Source organism: Ambystoma mexicanum, chromosome 3q, assembly GCF_040938575.1.
Source record: "Ambystoma mexicanum isolate Mex_15411 chromosome 3q, UKY_AmexF1_1, whole genome shotgun sequence".
NCBI lineage: Eukaryota > Metazoa > Chordata > Amphibia > Caudata > Ambystomatidae > Ambystoma > Ambystoma mexicanum.
The window spans coordinates 373,465,931-373,486,086 of NC_090926.1; the positions used below are offsets into that span (position 1 = coordinate 373,465,931).

Consider the following 20,156-nt stretch of genomic DNA (forward strand, 5'->3'; position numbering starts at 1 on the left):
ATAACACGCCTCTACACAAGGTTTTCTAGGCGCCACAAGACAACGGAGGGGAGACGGAGGGAAGACAAGACAAACAATCCTATAGGCCTTATGACATTCGGATCGTGCAAGTGCGATCAGGGCAGCGCAGATCGGGGTAAGTGCAAGGAGGCAGTGGGCTATAGGGGTTAACGTTACAGCCCCTTTGTGTGTGCAAGGCCAGGTGGCAGTGCAAGGAAGACTGGTCATGGAGGAGTCTGATAGCCAGTGGACTCCGAGGTTAACAAGCAACCAGTCTGTGAAGCAGACAGGTAAGTTAGCAAGGAAGCCAGAGAGAGAAGGCAGAGGAGAAAATGAAGGTCTTGAGATGCTTCCGGAACGTCAGGTGGTCTGGCTCAAGTCTGGGAGGGGCAGGGAGGCCGTTCCAGAGGGATGCACCTGCACAGGAGAGAGATCTAACCCCCACTTTCTGCTTGGAGAAGCATCTGACCCTCAGAGAGTTAGAGGCAGCAGCAGAACTAAGGCCTCTAGAAGGAAGATATTTAGGCAGAGAGAGTTGGATATAGTGAGGGCCCCAGCCCCGGAAAGCCTTGTGGATGATGCAGAGGGTCTTGAAATTGATCCTTGCATTCACCGGGAGCCAGTGGAGAGATTTCAGGGCTGGAGAGATGCAGTCGTGGGCTTGAGTCCAAGGATAAGTCTTGCAGTCCTGATCTGGATTAGTTGCAGGGAGCGAAGGGTAGAGTTAGGCAGATTGATAAATAGGCTGTTGCAGTAGTCCAGCCTGGAGAGAACCAGGGCTCTGGAGTGTGAGCTTCTGGGGGAAGGTGAGGAAAGGTAGAATACCTCTGATGAGGGGCAGCTGGAAGTGGGACTTCTTGGCAAGGTCCGAGATGTGAGGAGAGAAGGAGAGAGTTGAGTCGAAGAGGACACCAAGATTTATTGCCTCACAGGAAGGCGAGGGTAGAGGGCCCAAGAAGGGCAACCATAGTGAGAGAGAAAGCGGGAGCAGGGGTCCCAATGAGAAGGATCTCATTCTTAATGGCATTAAGGCAGAGATCGTTGGAGGTGCATCAATCCTGAATCACAGATAGACAGTCGGGCATGAGCGAGAAATTAGAGGAGGCTAAGGGAAGACTGAAAGGGAGCCGAGTGTCATCCGCATAACACTGAAAGTTAGAAGAGAAGGTGATCAGGTGGGCCAAAAGCATTGAAGAGCCAGGGTGAGAGCCCTAGGGGACACCACATGTGGAGAGTGAGATGGTGGAGAGAAAAGACCCAAGCTGGACCTGGGAGGGTCGGCCTAGGAGAAAGGAGGTCAGCCATGCCAAGGGCCTGATCCGTGATGCCCAGGTTCTCGCGGAATCGATTGATCAGGGTGGCGTGATTGATCATATCAAAAGTAGAGGAAAGGTCAAGGAGGATGAGGACAGAAGGAGAGCTGGAATCAAGATTAGAGAGCAGATCTTCACGGATATTCAGGAGAGCAGTTTCAATGCCTCTGGCTGCTCTGAAGCCATACTGATGGTCATGGAGGCGGCCAACAGATTCAGTGTGGAGAGAAATCTGGGAGATGGCCAGCTTTTCCAGGAGTTTGCCCAAGTAAAAGCTATGCAAACCCTCGTTGCATCGCCTGCATGGGAAGAGCAACCTTAAATCTCCCCCATTCCAACAAACTACACCAGGTATCTGCTATATTTGAGAAAAGCTACCGAAGCTATCCGCTCTATTTTGAAAAAGCTACCAGCAGCGTATGTGAACAGCAATCCTTTGTACCAAGCTAATGGCGAGAATAATGCATGGGAAGACCTCTTCTTAGTGCAAGATCTGTATGGGCAGCTCAGATCTATTTAAGGGGATTAACTAAAGACTAGGGTGGTTGAAAGTGAATTGACCAATTCGGAACAAAGCGCTGTTGTGGAGTTGTCAATCATCCAATAGAATTTGAAATAATTGTGTTCAGCACCAGTGCATTTACATACGTTAGGCTCTACTACCAAGCAAAGCACGTCCAAGTTTGGACCTTTGTGGATCGGCTCTTAACCATCCCCCTCCACACCGCTGCAAGTGTGAGAACAACTATGCAAGACTGAAAACAAGGATGTTACCTCCCCCAAATGGAGTGAGTCCGTAGCCATGCACTAGGGCTGGACTGCAAGCCATACATCATGGTATCTCCGTAGTCCACGAACGGCCGCTGGTCCCTGCAGATGGAAAGAGCAGAATTATAGATGAAACAGATGGAATGAATCAATAATGTAGGACTTTTCATAATACTGCAGCGTTTTACTGAGCAGGTTAATTATTTGATTTTAAATGTATATGGTTAAACTCTATAAGCATATAGTTTCTGATTTCCAATGGTCAAAATAACTTTAGGTAAAGGAATGTAATGATTTCAGCACAGCACAAAACCCCAGAAATTCATCAGTAATGGTTCCTAAAGCAAGCATACCTCACCCACTACTACCATGCACTGATCATGCCTTCCAGTGCTGTGCTCACTGATGTAGAAATATGTCTCTTCAAAATAATCTTTACCGTCTATTCAGCATTTCTTTGGTGATGTCCCTCAAATCAAAAGTCAGCATAACCAGTCTGGGGCACCCCCGTTTTTCTTTAGCGCTTTTTGTTCCTCAAGTCCCAGTAGGCACAATGGTTACGTGGATGTCACTCGTGATGACAGGTGTGACATAATGAGCGGTGCCTTGTGGTTGTTGCTGCTTTAGGACCCATAATTGGTGAACCTCTGGGCTTTTGTATGGCAAACGCTTTTTTCACTGAATTTCAAAGGTTTTTATAAGGTAACATGTTTGGCTTTTTAAACAATAAAAACGAACATAATACTGGGCATGGCATGTAGTCATGCCTGGGCACATCAAGGATGCCCATTGCATCCCACTGGGCATGTCCTGCATTCATGCCCAGAGTTAACTGTGGCCAGGGCAGGGACTCAGACACTTCCAAGGTGATCATGTGCCCACCATGCATGGCCCTACATTATTAATTCCACTTAGGTAAGTAGCCTTTTCAATGCTTAGCAGACTGATGTCTAGGCAGGGCACTGCATGTTCTCTCACACCTTCTCTTTTCCCCTGAATACTTGTAAATAAGATGAAATGTGTATTTTCTTCAGCATTTCTATCTGAAATATGTATACGTTATTTTCAATAAATGGTGAAATGTTTGATTTATAATACCAAGTTCTTATGTTTTAAGTACTTCATCTGTACATTTAGTTTATGGTTCATGTTATATAGGTCAATGGTGCAGACTACGATGGAGCAAGTGTTATTTGATAATATTTTTGTACGAATCTCATTGAAGTAAATAAATGCAAAGGAAGTATGCGACTATGAACACAACTAAAACATTTCTAGAACGTAACATTCTGACTATGCACGGAGGCGATAAGCAATATAGAAATGGTGCAACACGTTTATTGATGCTAAAAAGCTAAGGGGTATGTCTCTGTATATGCTGGACTGGTTTCTAAGTTGCTTCTAAGAGTATACATGGCAAAATAGACATCATCGCTTCTTAGTGTCTGAGCAGTGTTTTAAGTGGGATAAAAAAGGTGTTTGCAGGGGCTAGAAACTGAGGTGTGGGTGAACTGTTGCATTCAAGGGACTCAGAAGACACCACTGTATCTCAATACAGTAATGGAGCTGACCCCAAATCTAGCACCTAATCAACATCAGAGCGAGATAAAGTAATTTGGCCAGGATCTCCTAATTTGGGTACATCGAGCATTGAACCCTTCTCCAGTTAACTACTGACATAACACAATGGCTCTGTGTGGTATCGTGACAAGGAGTTCTGGAAGGTGGAACGTGGAGGACGAGAGAAAGAATGGTTGGGATGGGAGAGAGAGGAAGAGGACGGAGGAGCTCCGTATGCCAATGTCTCTAATGAGAAAACTGCTATTAAGAACAAATAAATACTAAATGATATTATCCTCCGCGTCTCCTGCTTGTCAACACTACAGACTTGTCAACAAGGCAGTTCACAGCGCCACACGAGGAAGGAGCTCTGCCCAGCCATCATGTTCGCCCAATTGCACAAAAGTGAGATGGCCGTCCCCACAAAAGCTACGTGCTCTGATTTGGAGTCACGGCTTTGCAGTCTCTGAACTGCTGGTCCTTTTTGAAGAGGCTATGATGGCACACGCCACACGCACAGCGAGCGCACTATGCTCAATATGTAAGATGCGTCCTTTCTGCTGTTGCCTAGCAACAAAGTCAACAGAGCAGGCGTGCTGTATGCACTGATCCATGGTGTAAACCACCAACAGGATTTCACTCATTTTGGATATTTTGAAAATGAGGAAATCACGGCGCACCCCACAATGATTACAGCAGAAAATAAAGCAACAAATATGTGACAGTAATGCAAGCACTGTCTTTTCGACTGGATGTTCCTCCCACGTATTCCTCATGTTTGATATTTGTGTCATCAGCTTTTCTGCTACGGAAAAAAAAATTCCCACCAGAGGGCGCTGTGCTCGATGTTGTGACGTCGATGTCCCTCCAGGGTTGCCGTAGAGTGTCCACATCCTCAGCATGACAAATAGCTCGAGCCCCACCCGTTGGTTTCATTTCTGTTTTTTCGCTCCCATCAATCAAGGCATAACCCAAGACCGCAAGCTCTCAGAAAGCACGGAGTGCAAAACACAGAAATTGTACAGCAGGGTAGGGTGGGAGGGGTGATGAGGAATACGTGGGAGGAACATCCAGGCGAAAGAACGTTACCAGGGGTTAGTAACTTGTTCTTCAAATGGATTGTGTCCTCTCACGTATTCCTCATCTTTGATAGACTCCCAAAGCGGTGACAATTTGGAGGAGGGAGTACCAAAGAACGGCCTTTGCAAAAAGACCTCCTTGAGACGAGGTCGAGTCCAAACAGTAATTCTTTACAAATGTATGCATAGACACAAGGTGGCTGCTGTACAGATATCATTTACCGGGGCACCCCTTTGCAGAGCTGCAAAAGTTGCCATGCCCCTAGTGGAATGAGCCCTTAGCCCACCTGGAGGTGCTTTACCTGCCAGTCTATAACATTCTCCAATTGCTAAAATTATCCATCTGGATATAGTCTGTTTGGTTACTGCCAAGCCCAATTTGTGGCTGGTATACCAAATGAAAAGTTGCTCATCTTGTCGAAATTTAGCAAGTCTTGACATATAAAAGCTTAGAGCCCTTTTTGGGTCTAGCCTGTGAAGCCTTTCTTCCTCCTTACCTGCATGAGGGGGGAGGATAAAAATTGGCAGTGTTATCCTTTGGGACAAATGGAATTCAAAGACTACCTTAGGCAGGAATTATGGTTTAACTTTGATGATGACTTTATCCTTATGGAAAACGGTGTAAGGAGGCTTACAAGAAAGGGCCTGTAACTCACTCACCCTGTGGGTTGATGTTAGAGCCACTAGTAAGACTGTTTTTAATGTACCGAGCCTTAGAGGACATGAATGTAATGGCTCGAATGGAATGCATGTGAGACATTTTAATACCAAATTTAAATCCCAAACAGGGACATGAAATTGGACTGGAGGGTGCACGTTGCCCAATCAATGGTAGCTCAAAATAAGAGCCCTCTTCAGAGGAGCGCTTAAAAATGGAAAGCGCCGCCAGGTATCCTTTTATCATTCCAATCTGGAGCCCCAGATTGGCTAAACGCAACAGGAAAGAAAGCACCATGGATGTGCCACATAGGAATGGATCCACATTCTTATCCTTGCACCAATTACTGAACTTATTCCAGTGACACCGGTACAAGGATTTATCACGGCACTGAAGAAACTATCCAAATTGAGCAACTTTAACCAGCAACTGGATTAAAGACTGGCAGACCAATTCATGCTACAGTGCCAGTGTAGCAAGGTGAGAGAAAGACTGGGGGTGGAGGATGACCCACCGCTCGAGACAGTGGTGTGGATAGCCAAACAAGTTTAACACACAGAAAGATGTGTCAAGACACTAGAATGCAGGATGAAGGAGGTGACAATTAAAGTGGCACCAGACATGGTGCAAGGCACACCTGAAGGGACAACATAGGGAATCTCGCAGCTGGAAAGAAATGGGTCCCAGAAGAAAATAATTACAAAAGGAATGCGTCCAGATTTGACAATCCGAGGGGGAAAGGAAAACTTCCCATGAAATCTCAAAGTCAAATGAAAAGGTGTTAAAGATGTGATAGCATGTCACAATGGGTAAAGAGCCCAAATTGCCCACCATTCTGGATAATTTGCAGAATATGTAATGGAAATGGTCATCTAGCTAGATGTTGCAGGAACAACTCGAGAAATTGGATGAATGAGATATATGATGATGATTATGGTGATGAATGCATATCTACAGTCATAGATGACAAGGAGGATCTAGAAATCCCTAAAGCAACCGTTACTATGAACAATTTACCAATTGTGATTATGATTGACTCAGGAGCCAAATACACTTTACTTCCAGAAGTGGCATGTAAGGATTCGGAAACAGTACTTGCATGAAGTTCACATGAATCCAAAAGCACGTGGGGGGAGTGCAGATCGAACAGATTGGCCGATTTCAAGCTACCCTACGATGATTCAAAGGGAGAGAAGCCACTGGAAAAGTGTATCCGTCTAAAAAAGGGTCAATGCCACTGTTGAGATGGGCCCATCAGAAGTGAAACTAGACCCAAATGCGAAAGATTCCGTACTATCGATAGAGCGTGGTACTCACAAAACATGCAACAAACACAAGAACAAGTATTTCAAGATGATATAAGATGTTAAAAAGGATTTCCATATTAGATTTTATTTATTGGTTACTTATAATGGGTTATTGGTTATTTATAACACAATGGGCATCATTATGAACCTGCCGGTCTGGAAACAACGGCAACGGTAAACCTGCCGCCACCGTTGTTTCCAGACCGGCAAACTACGAGTTCTGCAGGCGGGTGGTGTTACTCCCGCCAGGTCTGACCTGGCGAGGGTAACGCCACGCGCCTGCAGACGGAAATGGAAACACCGGCACCGTTAATTACGGTCCCAGTGTTTTCATGGTCCCCATCTCCATGAAGTCCTATGGGACTCCATGGGAATGGGGAGTAACGTTATTACGCCTCTGGAATTACCGGACCACCGGGGCTGTAATGCCCAGGCAAATCCGGCAAGTCCGGAGGCAGTAATTCATCCTGGGTCCAGCGGCAGCCTGCCGGTTTTTCCGGCACAGCTACCGCCGGACTCGGAATGAGGCCCAATGTGTTTCAAGATTAACTTAAAACATGGTTTTAGACCAGTTGCTCAGAAACTGCGGAATGTTCAAATCTCCATGAGAGATGAGGTGGAGGCAGAACTTAAGAAACTGGAAGATCAAAGCATCATAGAAAGAATAGATACTTCAGAGTGGGTGTCACCACTAGTGGTGGCGAGGAAGGGTTCTGGGAAAATAAGGATTGGTGTCGACATGAGGGAGCACAATATGTGCGTCATACCAGAAAGACTTCCTTTGCCAAATTTCCAAGAGCTGATATCTATCATGGGTCCAACGAAAGTATTTTCTGCCCTTGTTCTTACTTCCGCCCATCATCAGGTAAAACCTGACAGACAGTCTCAGCATCTGACAGCATTTATAACGCGGAGGGATTATATCGGTAAGTGAGGATGCGATTTGGGCTCATATCTGCAGCCTCAGTGTTTAAAATAAATAATGTAGAGGATCTTTGACAATGATGGAGTCATATTTTTTCAGGATGATACTCTGGTGTTTGAAGAAACTTAGGAGGAACATGACGAGAGGCTCAATGGAGTGCTGAAGATGTTGCATGCTGTTGGGATGACTAAGCAAGAACAACAGGAGGGAGATTTGACATGTCATCTCTGAGAAGGTTATATATCCCAAGCGAGATCGTGTGAATGCCATTGAGAAAACGCTTACTTCCACTATCAAAGACCCTGGGCCTCATCATGACTGGGTGGTATCCCAGCGCTATTACAGCTGGGCCACCGCTGGGGCTAATAGCGTTACCGCCAAAACCCCTATTAGCACTGGATCACAGGTTTGGCGGAATGGGAATTCCCCATTGGGCCCATTAGGGAATTTATTTTATTTTATTTATTTATTTGAATTTTCATGACGCGCCAACATGCCCGCGGGCCTCAGGGCGCACACAGAACAAAACAAAGACGAAGACAAAATTCCCCATTGGGCCCAATGGAGCATTTTCGGCGCAACTACCATCGGCGGTATTACTGTGCGGTAATTACACCAAAAATCAGCAAATTCACTGCAGATTTACCGCCAGCTCAGAGCTGTGGGTAAATCCTGCCAAACCTGTGATTTGCTGAACCCTTAAATTTGGGGGTAATAGCATTACTGCTGCATTTAAGGGCTACCACCAAACTCTCAATGACCTACCTCCAAGTCAGGATATTTCTCGGGATGGTGGAATACTATTCAAAATGTATCCAGGTCTTTGCTAAACACACAGCAGTGAGAATGGGATGATCACTTTGAAGAAGTATTTGCCAACATAAAGAAGGCGCTCGCAAGTGCACCAGCTTTACACAACTACAAGAAGGGAAGGAGTACGGTCATCACGACGGATGCTAGTAATGTTGATCTGGGCGCAGTTTTGAAACAGACAGAAAAGTACATGCATACTGATCATAAGCCACTAGAGGAAATAATAATGTTGAAAGGTTTAGATAATGTTTTGGTGAGGATATGGCGATGGGTGTCTAGGCTACAAGAGTACGACTTGGTAATGACATATATACCGAGTGTAAAAAACTATGCAGCTGATTGTTTATCTGATTGTTTATCTAGGATGACAACCAATGAAGATGCTGTTAACGATAAAGAAGTACAAGGAACTGTCCTGGAGGTAGTGGGAACAACAATTCCGGAAGGAGAATGGAAGGCTGCTTTGGTAAATTCTTTCCTGTCTTCATCACTACACACGGAGTCCTGCTGACCTGCTCCTGCAGCCCTCGGCCTGCCTGCCAGTAACATCAGGATTTTCCCCACATTTGCCATGGTAAGCCCTCAATTTGGGGATGCATTTCGCTGTTGGGCGGATTTTTCAGCATAATTGCAAAGAAAACAGAAAATTGTGTTTTACATTGCCTCGCATTGTGTGCCTCATGTCTTTTGGCCTTTTCAAGATGGCCAGTCCACAATCATCTGTGTGGGCTGTTCTGGTGTGGCCTCAATCCCCCTCCCATTGGTTGCCTTGGTCTACATAGGGCAATCATAGCAACCGGGAGGCGGGAGCTGGCACAGTATACTAAGGCCCACATGAAAGGCCCCTGTCTGCTACCAGAATGCTGCTTGAGGTATTTTTCTGATACCCCTGCACTTGGACTTCCATGCTGCTGCAACCTCACTTTACTAAGAAATCTAGACTTCCATAACGCACCTCCATAATTATGGGTTTACTCCCTCCTTCTGGACACGCTTCTACCCTCTTTTGACTCTCAGTTTCCTTCTCTGCTTGTCTCCCATGTTTGCACTTCTGGACTTCTGGTTGCCCTGAGTTTTTGCACCCACTGCTAGTTTCTGATTCTGGTTGCTATTCAAATCTGGCTGTGTTTATGCATTTGGCTTAGTTTCAAATCCGGCAGTGTTTATACATTTAGCTTAGTTTCACATCTGGCTGGGTTTTTATGCAAACTTGATGTACCATTTGTGCAAACCCCCCCCTACTGTATGCTTATGATCCCGGTTTGCCCACATTTGTGTACTTCGATCACCCTCCCCCTCCTGCTTGCCTCTTCTCTTTCACCACACTCACCATTTCTCAGTCTTCTCTTCCTCTCCCTATCATTTTCCCCTCTCCCCATTTCCCCCTTACTATATTCTTTGCACTTACTCAATCAGAAATGTCATCTGACCTACTACGAAAGTAGCTTGTTTGTTTTCCTCCCCCTCCCTCCTTGTTAGTTCCTCCCTCTCCTCCTCCAGCACTACCTAAAATGTCGTCAGGCCTAGCACGGTAGTCGCTTGTTTTGTTTATCTACTCCTCCCTAAACCCCCCCCAACCCGCCCACCCTGCACCTCTTGTCAACTCTCTGGTTCTACCAGAAATGTCGTCAGGCCTAGTACAATAGTTGCTTGTCTGTCTCATCGCCTACCCACCTCCCCTCCTTATCTTTGTCATAGCTCTTGCACTACCTGAAATGTCGCCAGGCCTAGTACAATAGTAATTTTCACATTCTTAATGTCTAATGGCCTTGTAAGAATGTCACTGTATTTTCTCTTGCTCCCTCCCTTGTATTGAAGCGCTTTGAACGCGTTGTGTATAGGTGCTATACAAATAAACAATCAATCAATAAATGACAATAAAGTGATTGCAATTACGAAGAGTGACTGAAAGCACACGGAGTAGGAAACTGCTTAAATAAGTAAATATGGAGGCGCTGTGGAATATAAAGGATGACCTATATGTACAAAACAATGTCCTAAAGAGAGGAGACACGGCTGTACCTCCTGAAGGAATAAAACAACATGTAATTGATCTAGGACATAAAGGTCATTAAGGAATAGTGAAGATGAAACAGAGAATCAGAAACAATTACTGGTGGCCTGGATGGGATATCCTGATAGAGAAAGCTGTGAGGAATTGTAACCTTTTGTGAAAACAGTGATAAAGTCTGTGCGAGTGCGAAATTTCCAATGGTGGTAACAGATGTCCCAGGAGAACCATAGGAAAAAAATAGGAATGCATGTTGCTGGTCTCATATGAGGTGGTGGAGTCCAGACATACTGTTTAGTGGTGATAGATCTTCTAACTAGATGGGCAGAAATACTGATGACATTACATTTGAGCACAGGGAGAGTGATTGAGTTTCTGGAAGAGTTGTGTGGTCGTAAAGGGTATCCCAACACAATTTTGACGGATAACGGGACACAATTCAGATCGTGGGAGAAAAATATTTTAGAGATCATGCCATTACGCATCACACAAGTGCTATATTTACCCCCAAACAAATGGTGCTGTCGAACGATTCAATAGTGTGATCAAGAAGACAATAAGGTGGACATGGACGAATGGGAGAGATTGGAAGAATGCAGTTAGGGAAATGGTGTTGACACATAGGTTTATGTCACATAGTACCACTGTTCGAATTCAGCAGAGGCAGAAAAGCTAACACCAGGCTTTTCCCAGCATAGTTAGGCAAGGATAATACCAATTATATCACAGTGGATGATGTGGAAGAAAGGATAAGGAGAAACCAAATGATGGACAAAATATTATATGTCAGGACTGGTGTGAAGAACAGGGCATATCCCTGAGTGGGAGACTGGGTCAGAATAAAGTTGCCCATAGCACTCAGAAAAGAAGGGTGTAAATGGTTGAGACCGATAAAAGATAAAAGAGTGTATTTAAAAACGCCATCAAGACAGAGGTTGACAGGGTGTGGAACATGGAGAGAGTGATGAAAGTGAGTGGAAAAGGGAGCAATGGTGAAGGGTGTGGAAATGGAAGACCTCAAATGAGAGGTGTACAGTGTGGTGATGAAGATCTCTGGTGAAAGGCGTTTCCTTGCCTTGCAACTCAGATGATGGTTTGTCCAGGTCTACGAGTGGAAGAAAGTGGTGGAGACCGAAATATCTTGGAGAATATACTCAGTAGTCGAAAGAAGGATCTTTGTATAGGTGTGGGTGTAGTATCGTGACGAGGAGTTCTGGAAGGTGGAACCTGGAGGACGAGAGAAAGGACGGTTGGGAAGGAAGAGAGAGGAAGAGCACGGCAGAGCTCCTATTATGGATTTCTCTAACGAGATAACTGATAAAAAGAACAAATAAATACTGAATGATAGCTTGCCCTCTCCGTCTCATGCTTGTCAACACTACACTCTGCCAGTTGTTTTACTGTATATATGGCATTTCTCAGTGGCCACTATTTTATGCACTCAGTATTTTGGCCCTTAAGTGGTCAAACACAAAATAGATAGGTGATGTGCCCAGGACCACAAGATGTTAGTGATGGGAGGAAGCACGGTTTGGAACATATTCATCCTCCTAGGCCGAAATTCGACATCTCCCCTTACATCCGTTTCAAGCAAACAAACATTTCTAACTCACTGACCCACTCCATTTCTAAAGCCAGTTTTACTTCTGCATTATGACCTAAATATGCATGCAGTATGGGTGGTTCCTCCACATTCTATGACTGTGTATTACAGTTGAAGAGATGTGTGTGTTAGTCGCATCATGCACTGTCCTTCATTGAAAGTGAGGACGAGTGGCTTGTGTGTGTGGGTACCAGCCTTCAACTTGAAATTGTATACCATGCCTCATTGCATTACGTTTTCCCGATTATATATTTAGTTACCAACATAGTGACATGTTTTGACCCCCAGCTTCCACCCTTAACACATCACTCTCAAAGCATGTGATCTACCTCACAAGAACTAGCCCCAAACAATGAAGAATATCAGTGATGGCTGAACATCTATGAGGGACATTGGTAGTTGGCTGACAAAGGTATGTTTAAAGCACAAGTGTTTTTACACTGTGATCTTATTCTGGAAAACATATAACTCAGTGAGTTAAATACTTGATTGTGACCTCTGAATGCAACCTGCAGACACAGGTTTGAATCCCAGCAGCGGAACTGAGCCGTTATCCTTCCCAAGTCGATAAATTGAGTAGCATTAAATTAGGCTATAATAATACATTTTACAGCACTTAAGACAGGCAGTAATCCGGCATGAAGCTCTATATAGAAACGTGATATTATGGAGGTTTTATTTTGTTAAGAATTATTGCATCTAAAAAATAGGGTTTCAGTAATTTATTCATCTGAGCCTCAATGACTTGGTACTGGCGCCAGTCTGTATGCTGAGCTATGGAGGAACTACATAGGCAGTAAAAAAAAAAACACTATTGGCAAAACCAAGGTATGCAGAGATTTTAGCCTCACGACTCAAAGCCGAAGTCAGCGCTGGCCAATGGGCCGGCTCTTGCTGGGTCCGAGATCTGGCATCAGATGTCTGGCCTTATCGCGGGACCAGCCTGGTGGGTCTGTGAGCAAATCTGCTATGCGCGAGCGTACCTAGAGCAAATTACATTACCGAGACCCCATCTTCACAGAGGGAATGCACGCAAAGCTGGGGACATGGTGAAATATGCCCGCAAGGGTTCTGGTATTTGTAGTCTCTCAGTAAAGAGGGGAGGAATGTCACAATCGTACACGTTTTTCCTAGCATATTTCTCCTTTTGTTTAAAAAATATGGCTTGCAAAGTACACACACCACGGTAAAGTACACACACCACGGTAAGGTACGCACGAAAATGCATAAATCCTTAAATATATTTGTGTGTGTACCTTACTCTGGTTTGTATACTTTTCAGGCAATCTTTTATAAAGCAGAGCATTGTTAAATTGAACGCCAAACAGGGGGTGAGGAGGGGAGATAGGAGTGCAAGTGAGTCGTGAATTTTGGCCAAGGATGTCTTGTGGGAAGAGAGTTTACAATCCTGGAGACTGGAAGAGTTATTTTCCCTCATTGGGGCCCTGTGCTGGTTTTTAGGGCACAAGGAAAGGATGCATGTGGGTGGACAGTGTAGCTTTTCTTCAGAGGGCAGACACAGCACACTTTGGGTGTTTTTGAGGCCAGCAATCTTGCTCAAGTGTTTGGCTACCAGGATTTATCCCAGGTCGCACGTTCCCAATGTTGACGCTTACCCACAAAACCACACAAAATTGTCATCAAAGCACAGGTCTTATATTTGGATATGTTGTTTTCCAGGGAATACTGCCCTATAGATTGCTGGATTTAAAAGGTGAGCACCTTTTATATTTTTCCAGCGTAATTATTGAAAAGAAGCAGCCTGAAAAAAATGGCACCATTTTAAAACTAATATTGTGAACATTTTCTTAGAGCAGAGTTCAACTGCCAGCTCCGCCCCCTCTGAACTCTGCCTCCTCAGAACCCTGCCCTCTCCTCCAAACTCCAACCCTTGTGGGATCCCCCTTTACATTTTTTCAATTTCCACAACTGATCCAAGTCAACATCACAAAGGCAGCAGCAGACGAGGAGCCCGGAGCCCTTACCTCAGACAGATATGATGAGCACATTTCACCAGAAGGTGCATGCAGTGGACAGCAATGGCACCCATCACAAGCAGACTCAGCGGACCCAGCTGCAGATAGAAGAGAGGGGCACCTTTAGTAGAGCAAGACGACACATGTATTTACAGTTCATGTCTACATGTTCATTATGAAGCAGCAGCGCATTTCACCTGGGATGCAAGAGGTTGGGGCTGGTGAACTTTCAAATTGGGCAAGTATAAAAGGTGTGCTGAATTACGGTGCAAGCAGTACTTTTTTTTAATACAAAGTACAAAGAAACTGGCAATACATAGCTGTTTAATGTAAAAAAAAAACAAATGTTTAATAAAAACGAATCCTGTGTATGCAATCTGTTGTAAACATGTATTTACAAAATATCATGTTACAAACGTTAAAATACTTTCCATGAAACAGACAAACACTGAAAATAATCAATGCATTTTGCAAAACAACTATGTACAGTGCGAGATCTAAATCAAATCATAACCCCCCACCAAATCTATTACATCTCTCAATTACCCTCCCCTTCCACCCCCCCACTTACACATGTACTACACCAAGTCTAGTATAACAGTAGAAATTTACCCCAGATTTTCTCAAACAAACCCATCTTCCCTTATCCCCTGTAAAGCATCCTCTCCATTTCTGCCAAGGCGTGCATTTCAGTTAACCATGTCTCAATATTCAAAGTCAATGTAGATTTCCAATTCCACAAAATAATTTTCTTACCAATCATTGCCCCTCTGAATAACCACTTCTTCTTGTGTATGCAATCTGATGTGGCGTCCATGCATTTAAAAACATGTGTAAACAAATCTCCATGCATCCACTCAACCTATCCCTTTTTTCAAAGTCCCATCCTATTCTCAGTCAAGTTACACAAATCCGAGACTCTGAGGTATAGACAGCAGAGGTGTGCTTATGGTCAGACAGATCCTACAGAGGAGACGCTACTGACATCTTCTGTGGTTCAGGCAAGAGACTGGTGATATATGGTAATAAGTGGATTTTGAAAGCTTTCATTCAACCACCTTAGAAGGAAGCACAGCCAATCAGACTGCTCCAAACGTAGAGCCCACATTTGCCCATCGCCGCCCTTGCCCAGTTTGTCAATCTTTCAGTAACTTAGCTTCTCACGCGAGCAATAGGTCTTTCACAGCATACCCGAGTGCTATTTTTCCATTGTTAGGCTTTGAATGTAACGAAAAGCTTTAACTTGCACAAAACTACACGCGAGTCAGTAAGGAGCTGGATACTGTTACTGACAAGGCTTGTGCAATGTCTTAGAACGCTGTGCTTCACTCATCTGCTTCTTTGACACTTGTTTTGTGCGTTGCACTGCTTTCCCAGCTTCCACTACACCCTCTACTGCTTCTGGCTTGCTGGGGGACCCAATCCCTTCTCGTGAACAGGTGTTTCTGGTCTGGCCACATTTGTTGGGAGTTCCTTCTGCTCTGGAGACCCTTGGCTTGCCTCTTGCTTCTTGCCTCAGTCCCCAGCACGTCTTCTGCTACGCAGCCGCTGCACTTCAGATTTTGGGAGAACAGGACTCTCTCAGAACTTGCAGGTGAAATCTGCTGTTTCCCCATTCCGGCATCCGTCTTGTTCTTCGCTTCTGTGTGTTTTGTCCAGCCTTGTGCTTTTTTCTGCTTCTACTGCTACAGTGTGCCTTCCAGCTCACGTTCCAGTGCCTTTCACTCCTCCTCCTTCCTTGCACCTGAGGGGGCCTTTTATGCCTCTGAGGTTCCAACAGGTGTTGTTCTATTAAGCTCAATTGCCTGGACGACTGCAACTGCTCTTAGGCCTAATTGCCTGACCACTACATCAGCATGCCTCTTCAGCCCTCTTCCTCGTCCCAGTACCTCTGTGATTCTGGGACTAATAGTCCCCTTCAAACAAATATGTTCTTTTAACATTTTAGTCCTTTAAGGGTAGATTTAATTTCCCTGAACTCATTAGGAAAAGGAATGTTAGAATTAGCTGTTAGAGAGGAAGGTAATTTATTAAACACAACATTTCCATATTCCTTTACACTGTACACTTGGGAGTAGGAAAATACATTGCCTTATCCCACTGAATCTCCTCACCACCCTGGGCCTGTCTCCTCCCAGAGGATCCTCCTGCAGTACACCACCCCCAGGGTTGGGATCAGGAAGTGTCTGCCTTCCCCTGGCCACCTGGGATGAGACTTTTAGGCAGGGTTTCAGTGAGGGGTCCGTAGGATTCTTCACACATCCAGCACCTCAGCCAGCTCAGCTATAATTGCCACTTAGTAGTACACACACCTAGAACACTCACCTAGGCTAACGCTCTACATTCCAAAGAATGCATCACTTGCACACCAACATTCTGACAGGCAGAATAGTAGTATATCTTGCTTTTTTATCAATGGGATTTTAGAGAGAGACCTGTTAAATCTAGCATCATTTCTGTTTCTTGCGGACTTCAAAATCATAATATTCGTATTAGAAACTTTTAGCATCAAGTTGCTAAGGGAGGTGTCATTTTTTAGCGGGTTTAATGTACTCTGTACTCCACTGGGGGTCTGATCTAGAAGGTCATCCGCTTAAGAAATCCAATGAATCACCTGTCCCAAGATTCTAGGTGGGTAGGCCCGAGTGGTACTCATCCATTCTTTCAAATCTGAGAAAAACAAATTGAACAAAGCAGGGGCAAGGATACAGCCCCGATTTAGCCCTGTGTATTTAGATATTCTGTCGGATAATTTACCTTGTTGATTTATTCTTAAGTAAAGAGACGTGTCACTATAAAGCTGCATAATAATTTCAACCAGACCTGGCGTGCATACCTTAAGTTATTAAGTAAAACATTCTTTGGAAATTGAAAACCAGATTAATGTGGCCTGCAACAGAAAAAGCTGAGTACTCAGTGGTTTAATGGGGCCGAACAGCTTGCAAACGCAAGTGGGAAAGTGACTCAAGTGCAGAGCAGCAATGAAGCAGCTGATGCCCTGTAATCCATCGCTGCTGGCTGCTGCCGCTGGGAGTGAGGGGGCAAAAACGGCAACACGTCACCCCCAATAAATGGGAACTAAGTGCACTTCACTTTTTAGCCAAATTGCTCCCCACACTTTAGCCACAAGATGGCGATGAGGACTTCATATAATATTATCTATTTAAGAAATCGATTCTGATGGTCGAGTGGAACCCGGCAAATCCAGCTCAAAAGCAGTTTTTTGAGGTTGCCAAGGTTCCTCCCCTGCCCACTTAAAGCCCTGAACGCAGGCGCTTATGGTTCTAACTCCATCAAGGGAGGGCAGCGCCTGGCAGTAACAGCTCTGTGGGGCCCTTGTAAAGGTCCCTGCTGTGCTCATGCGCTTAACTCGGGCGTGTGAGACATAAAATGCCAGGGTTCCGCCCACCCCGGTGGATGTTGTCGCCTCACTATAGATCATGAACTGCGTCCACGTGAGCCAAGAATTAGGTGTAATTGCTGCATAAAGATGGCCTCCAGAACTATAGAAAACATTCCTTATCATGAAGTGGGGTCCCCAAAGCAAAGTGACTGATCACTCAAATATCACGTTGAAACGTTTTGAAAATTTCAGACGTTCATTTACAATAAATGCACTCATTTTGTCTCGAAATATCAGCTTTCATCTTAATAAATACTAGCATTTTGTCACCAAAATATCAGCTTGTCAAATGAATTAAGAGCTGCTATTTAGTACAACACAAGGGCTGATTCATGGAATTATTTGCGCCGAAAAACAGGGGTTTGTGGCCATTCTGCCTGCAAATCCCTCTTTAACAAATGGGGATTTGCGGGCAGAATGGTGCCCAAATCCCCGTTTTTCGGCGCAAATAATTCCATGAATCAGCCCCATGGTGAACAGAGAGACCCTGTTGACATTCTAAATCAGCTCTTATACTCCCATAGTGTCACCATATGCCAGAAATGCCCACGAAGAACAAGTTACCTTCTTACCTGGTAACGTTCTTTCGATGGGATGGTCCGACGACGTATTCCATATCTATGACAGGTAAAGTCCACAGCTGTGCTGCTTCGGAAAATCTTTGGCGTCTGCGTCCTGCATCTATGCGCCTTCCCACAGGACCTCCTCCGACGGCCGACATCACCCGATGTGATAAGTAGGACGCACGACGCCCATAGCCTCAGTTATAGTTTTTTCCCAGAACGTGTGCCACCAGTTTTCTGCCAGTCAGACACACGAGGCCTTGCGGAACGCAAGCTGCAATCGCAAAAGAAATTCTGCAGCGGGGAAGGCAGGGAGGGAGCGATATGGAATACGTCGTCGGACCATCCCATCAAAAGAACGTTACCAGGTAAGAAAGTAACTTGTTCTTCGAGGGGATTGGGTCCTCGGACGTATTCCATATATATGACAGACTCCCAAAGCAGTACCAAGCAAGGAGGTGGGAAAGAATTTAGAATACAAATTTAGCATGCCCAATCAAATTGCGGAATAGAGAACTGCCTTGCCAAAGGTCAGATCTTGCCCCCTGATGGAATCGAGGGAATAGTGACGTACAAAAGTATGTACTGAAGCCCGGGTGGCTGCATCACAGATGTGACGAATAGGAACTCCCCTCTGCAGGGCAGTAGACGCAGCCACTCCTCTGGTAGAATGGACCCGCAAGCCAGCCGGAGGGTCCTTACCCACCAAGTGGTAACACTCGGAGATAGCTAAAATAATCCAACGAGACAAAGTCTGTTTCGTCACAGCTTGTCCCAAACGCTTTCCAGCGTAACCAATGAAAAGTTGATCGTCCACTCTGACCCGGGACATGCGCGAGATATAGAAGCTCAACGCTCTCCTAGGATCAAGCCTATGGAGCCTCTCCTCTTCCTTACCAGGATGTGGAGGAGGATAGAACGCCGGAAGAACAACCTTCTGGCTCAAATGAAATTCCGAAACTACCTTCGGAAGAAAAGAAGGACAAACTCTAAGGACAACCCTGTCCTTGTGAAATACAGTGAAGGGTGGCTTAACTGAAAGTGCCTGTAACTCACTCTGCGAGCGGAAGTAACCGCAACTAAAAACACAGTTTTCAGAGTTAACAGCCTCAAAGGGCATGAATGTAAAGGCTCAAACGGAGCACCCATAAGAAACTTAAGAACAAGGTTCAAATCCCAACCTGGCACCAAAAAAGGTGACCGAGGGAACACATTAGTGAGCCCTTTCAAAAACTGCAAAATTAAAGGAATCTTAAAATAGGAACACTCTTCAGACGAGCGCTTAAATATGGACAGCGCCGCCAGGTAACCTTTAATGGTCCCCACTTGCAAGCCCCTGTGGGCCAAAGAAAGCAAAAAAGACAAAACCATGGGAATGTCGCATTCAAAAGGATCCACATTCTGAACTCTGCACCAGTCGCAGAACATTCTCCAACGGCAACGGTACAGAGACTTAGTTGCCGGCCGCCTGGCCGAGAGCAACACCTCCATCACGTCTTCAGGGAGGTCCCAATCCTTATACCTCAACCTTTCAGAAGCGTGAAGATTGAGGGATCAGACCTCTGGATGGAGAACCGGACACCCCTCCCGTGAGAGCAGATCGTCTCGGTAGGGAAGACGACGTGGAGGGCGGATGGACAAGTCGAGAAGGTCCAGGTACCACGTCCTCAGGGCCCACGCCGGAGCAATGAGGATCATCCGGGAACCGAACCTCCGCAACACTTGCGGGATGACGGGGACTGGAGGAAATGCGTACAGCAGTGGGAATGACCAAGAAACGCGTCTCTTAAGGCTCCTTTTGGAGGAAATTCCCGCAAGCAAAACCTTTCACACTTCCGCTTGACACTGGAGGCGAAGAGATCCACTTGAGGGGTCCCCCAAAGGGCGAAGATCTCCAGGAGAATCTCCTGAGCCAGCTCCCAACTCGTGAGAGATCATGCTCTGCCTGCTCAGAGCGTCCGCCGTCTCGTTGTTGTCTCCGGCCAGATGAACTGCCGAGATCGAAATTTCCTGCTGGATGTCCCAGAACTCGAGCTGCATCGCCTCCCTGCACAGCGGAAGTGACCCTGCCCCCCCCCCCTTTTTGTTGAGGGAGTGCATGGCCACTGTGTTGTCCGTCAGAATCAGGACACTCTTCCCGCGCACAGTCGGCAGAAAAGCCTTCAGGGCTAGCCTGA

The 20,156-nt window shown here is 45.5% G+C and overlaps 1 protein-coding gene across 3 annotated transcripts in view; it reads right to left on the reverse strand.

The window, feature by feature from the left end:
- Positions 1-20,156, reverse strand: part of LOC138582588 (proton-coupled amino acid transporter 1-like) — a 626,077-nt gene that overhangs the window by 316,026 nt on the left and 289,895 nt on the right. For all 3 annotated transcript variants that reach the window (XM_069654001.1, XM_069654002.1, XM_069654003.1), the window contains 2 exons: positions 14,023-14,111; positions 2,088-2,183 (listed from right to left, as the gene is read on the reverse strand). In XM_069654001.1, the coding sequence (XP_069510102.1) occupies positions 2,088-2,183; positions 14,023-14,111 (185 nt within the window). The remainder of the gene's footprint in view (positions 1-2,087; positions 2,184-14,022; positions 14,112-20,156) is intronic.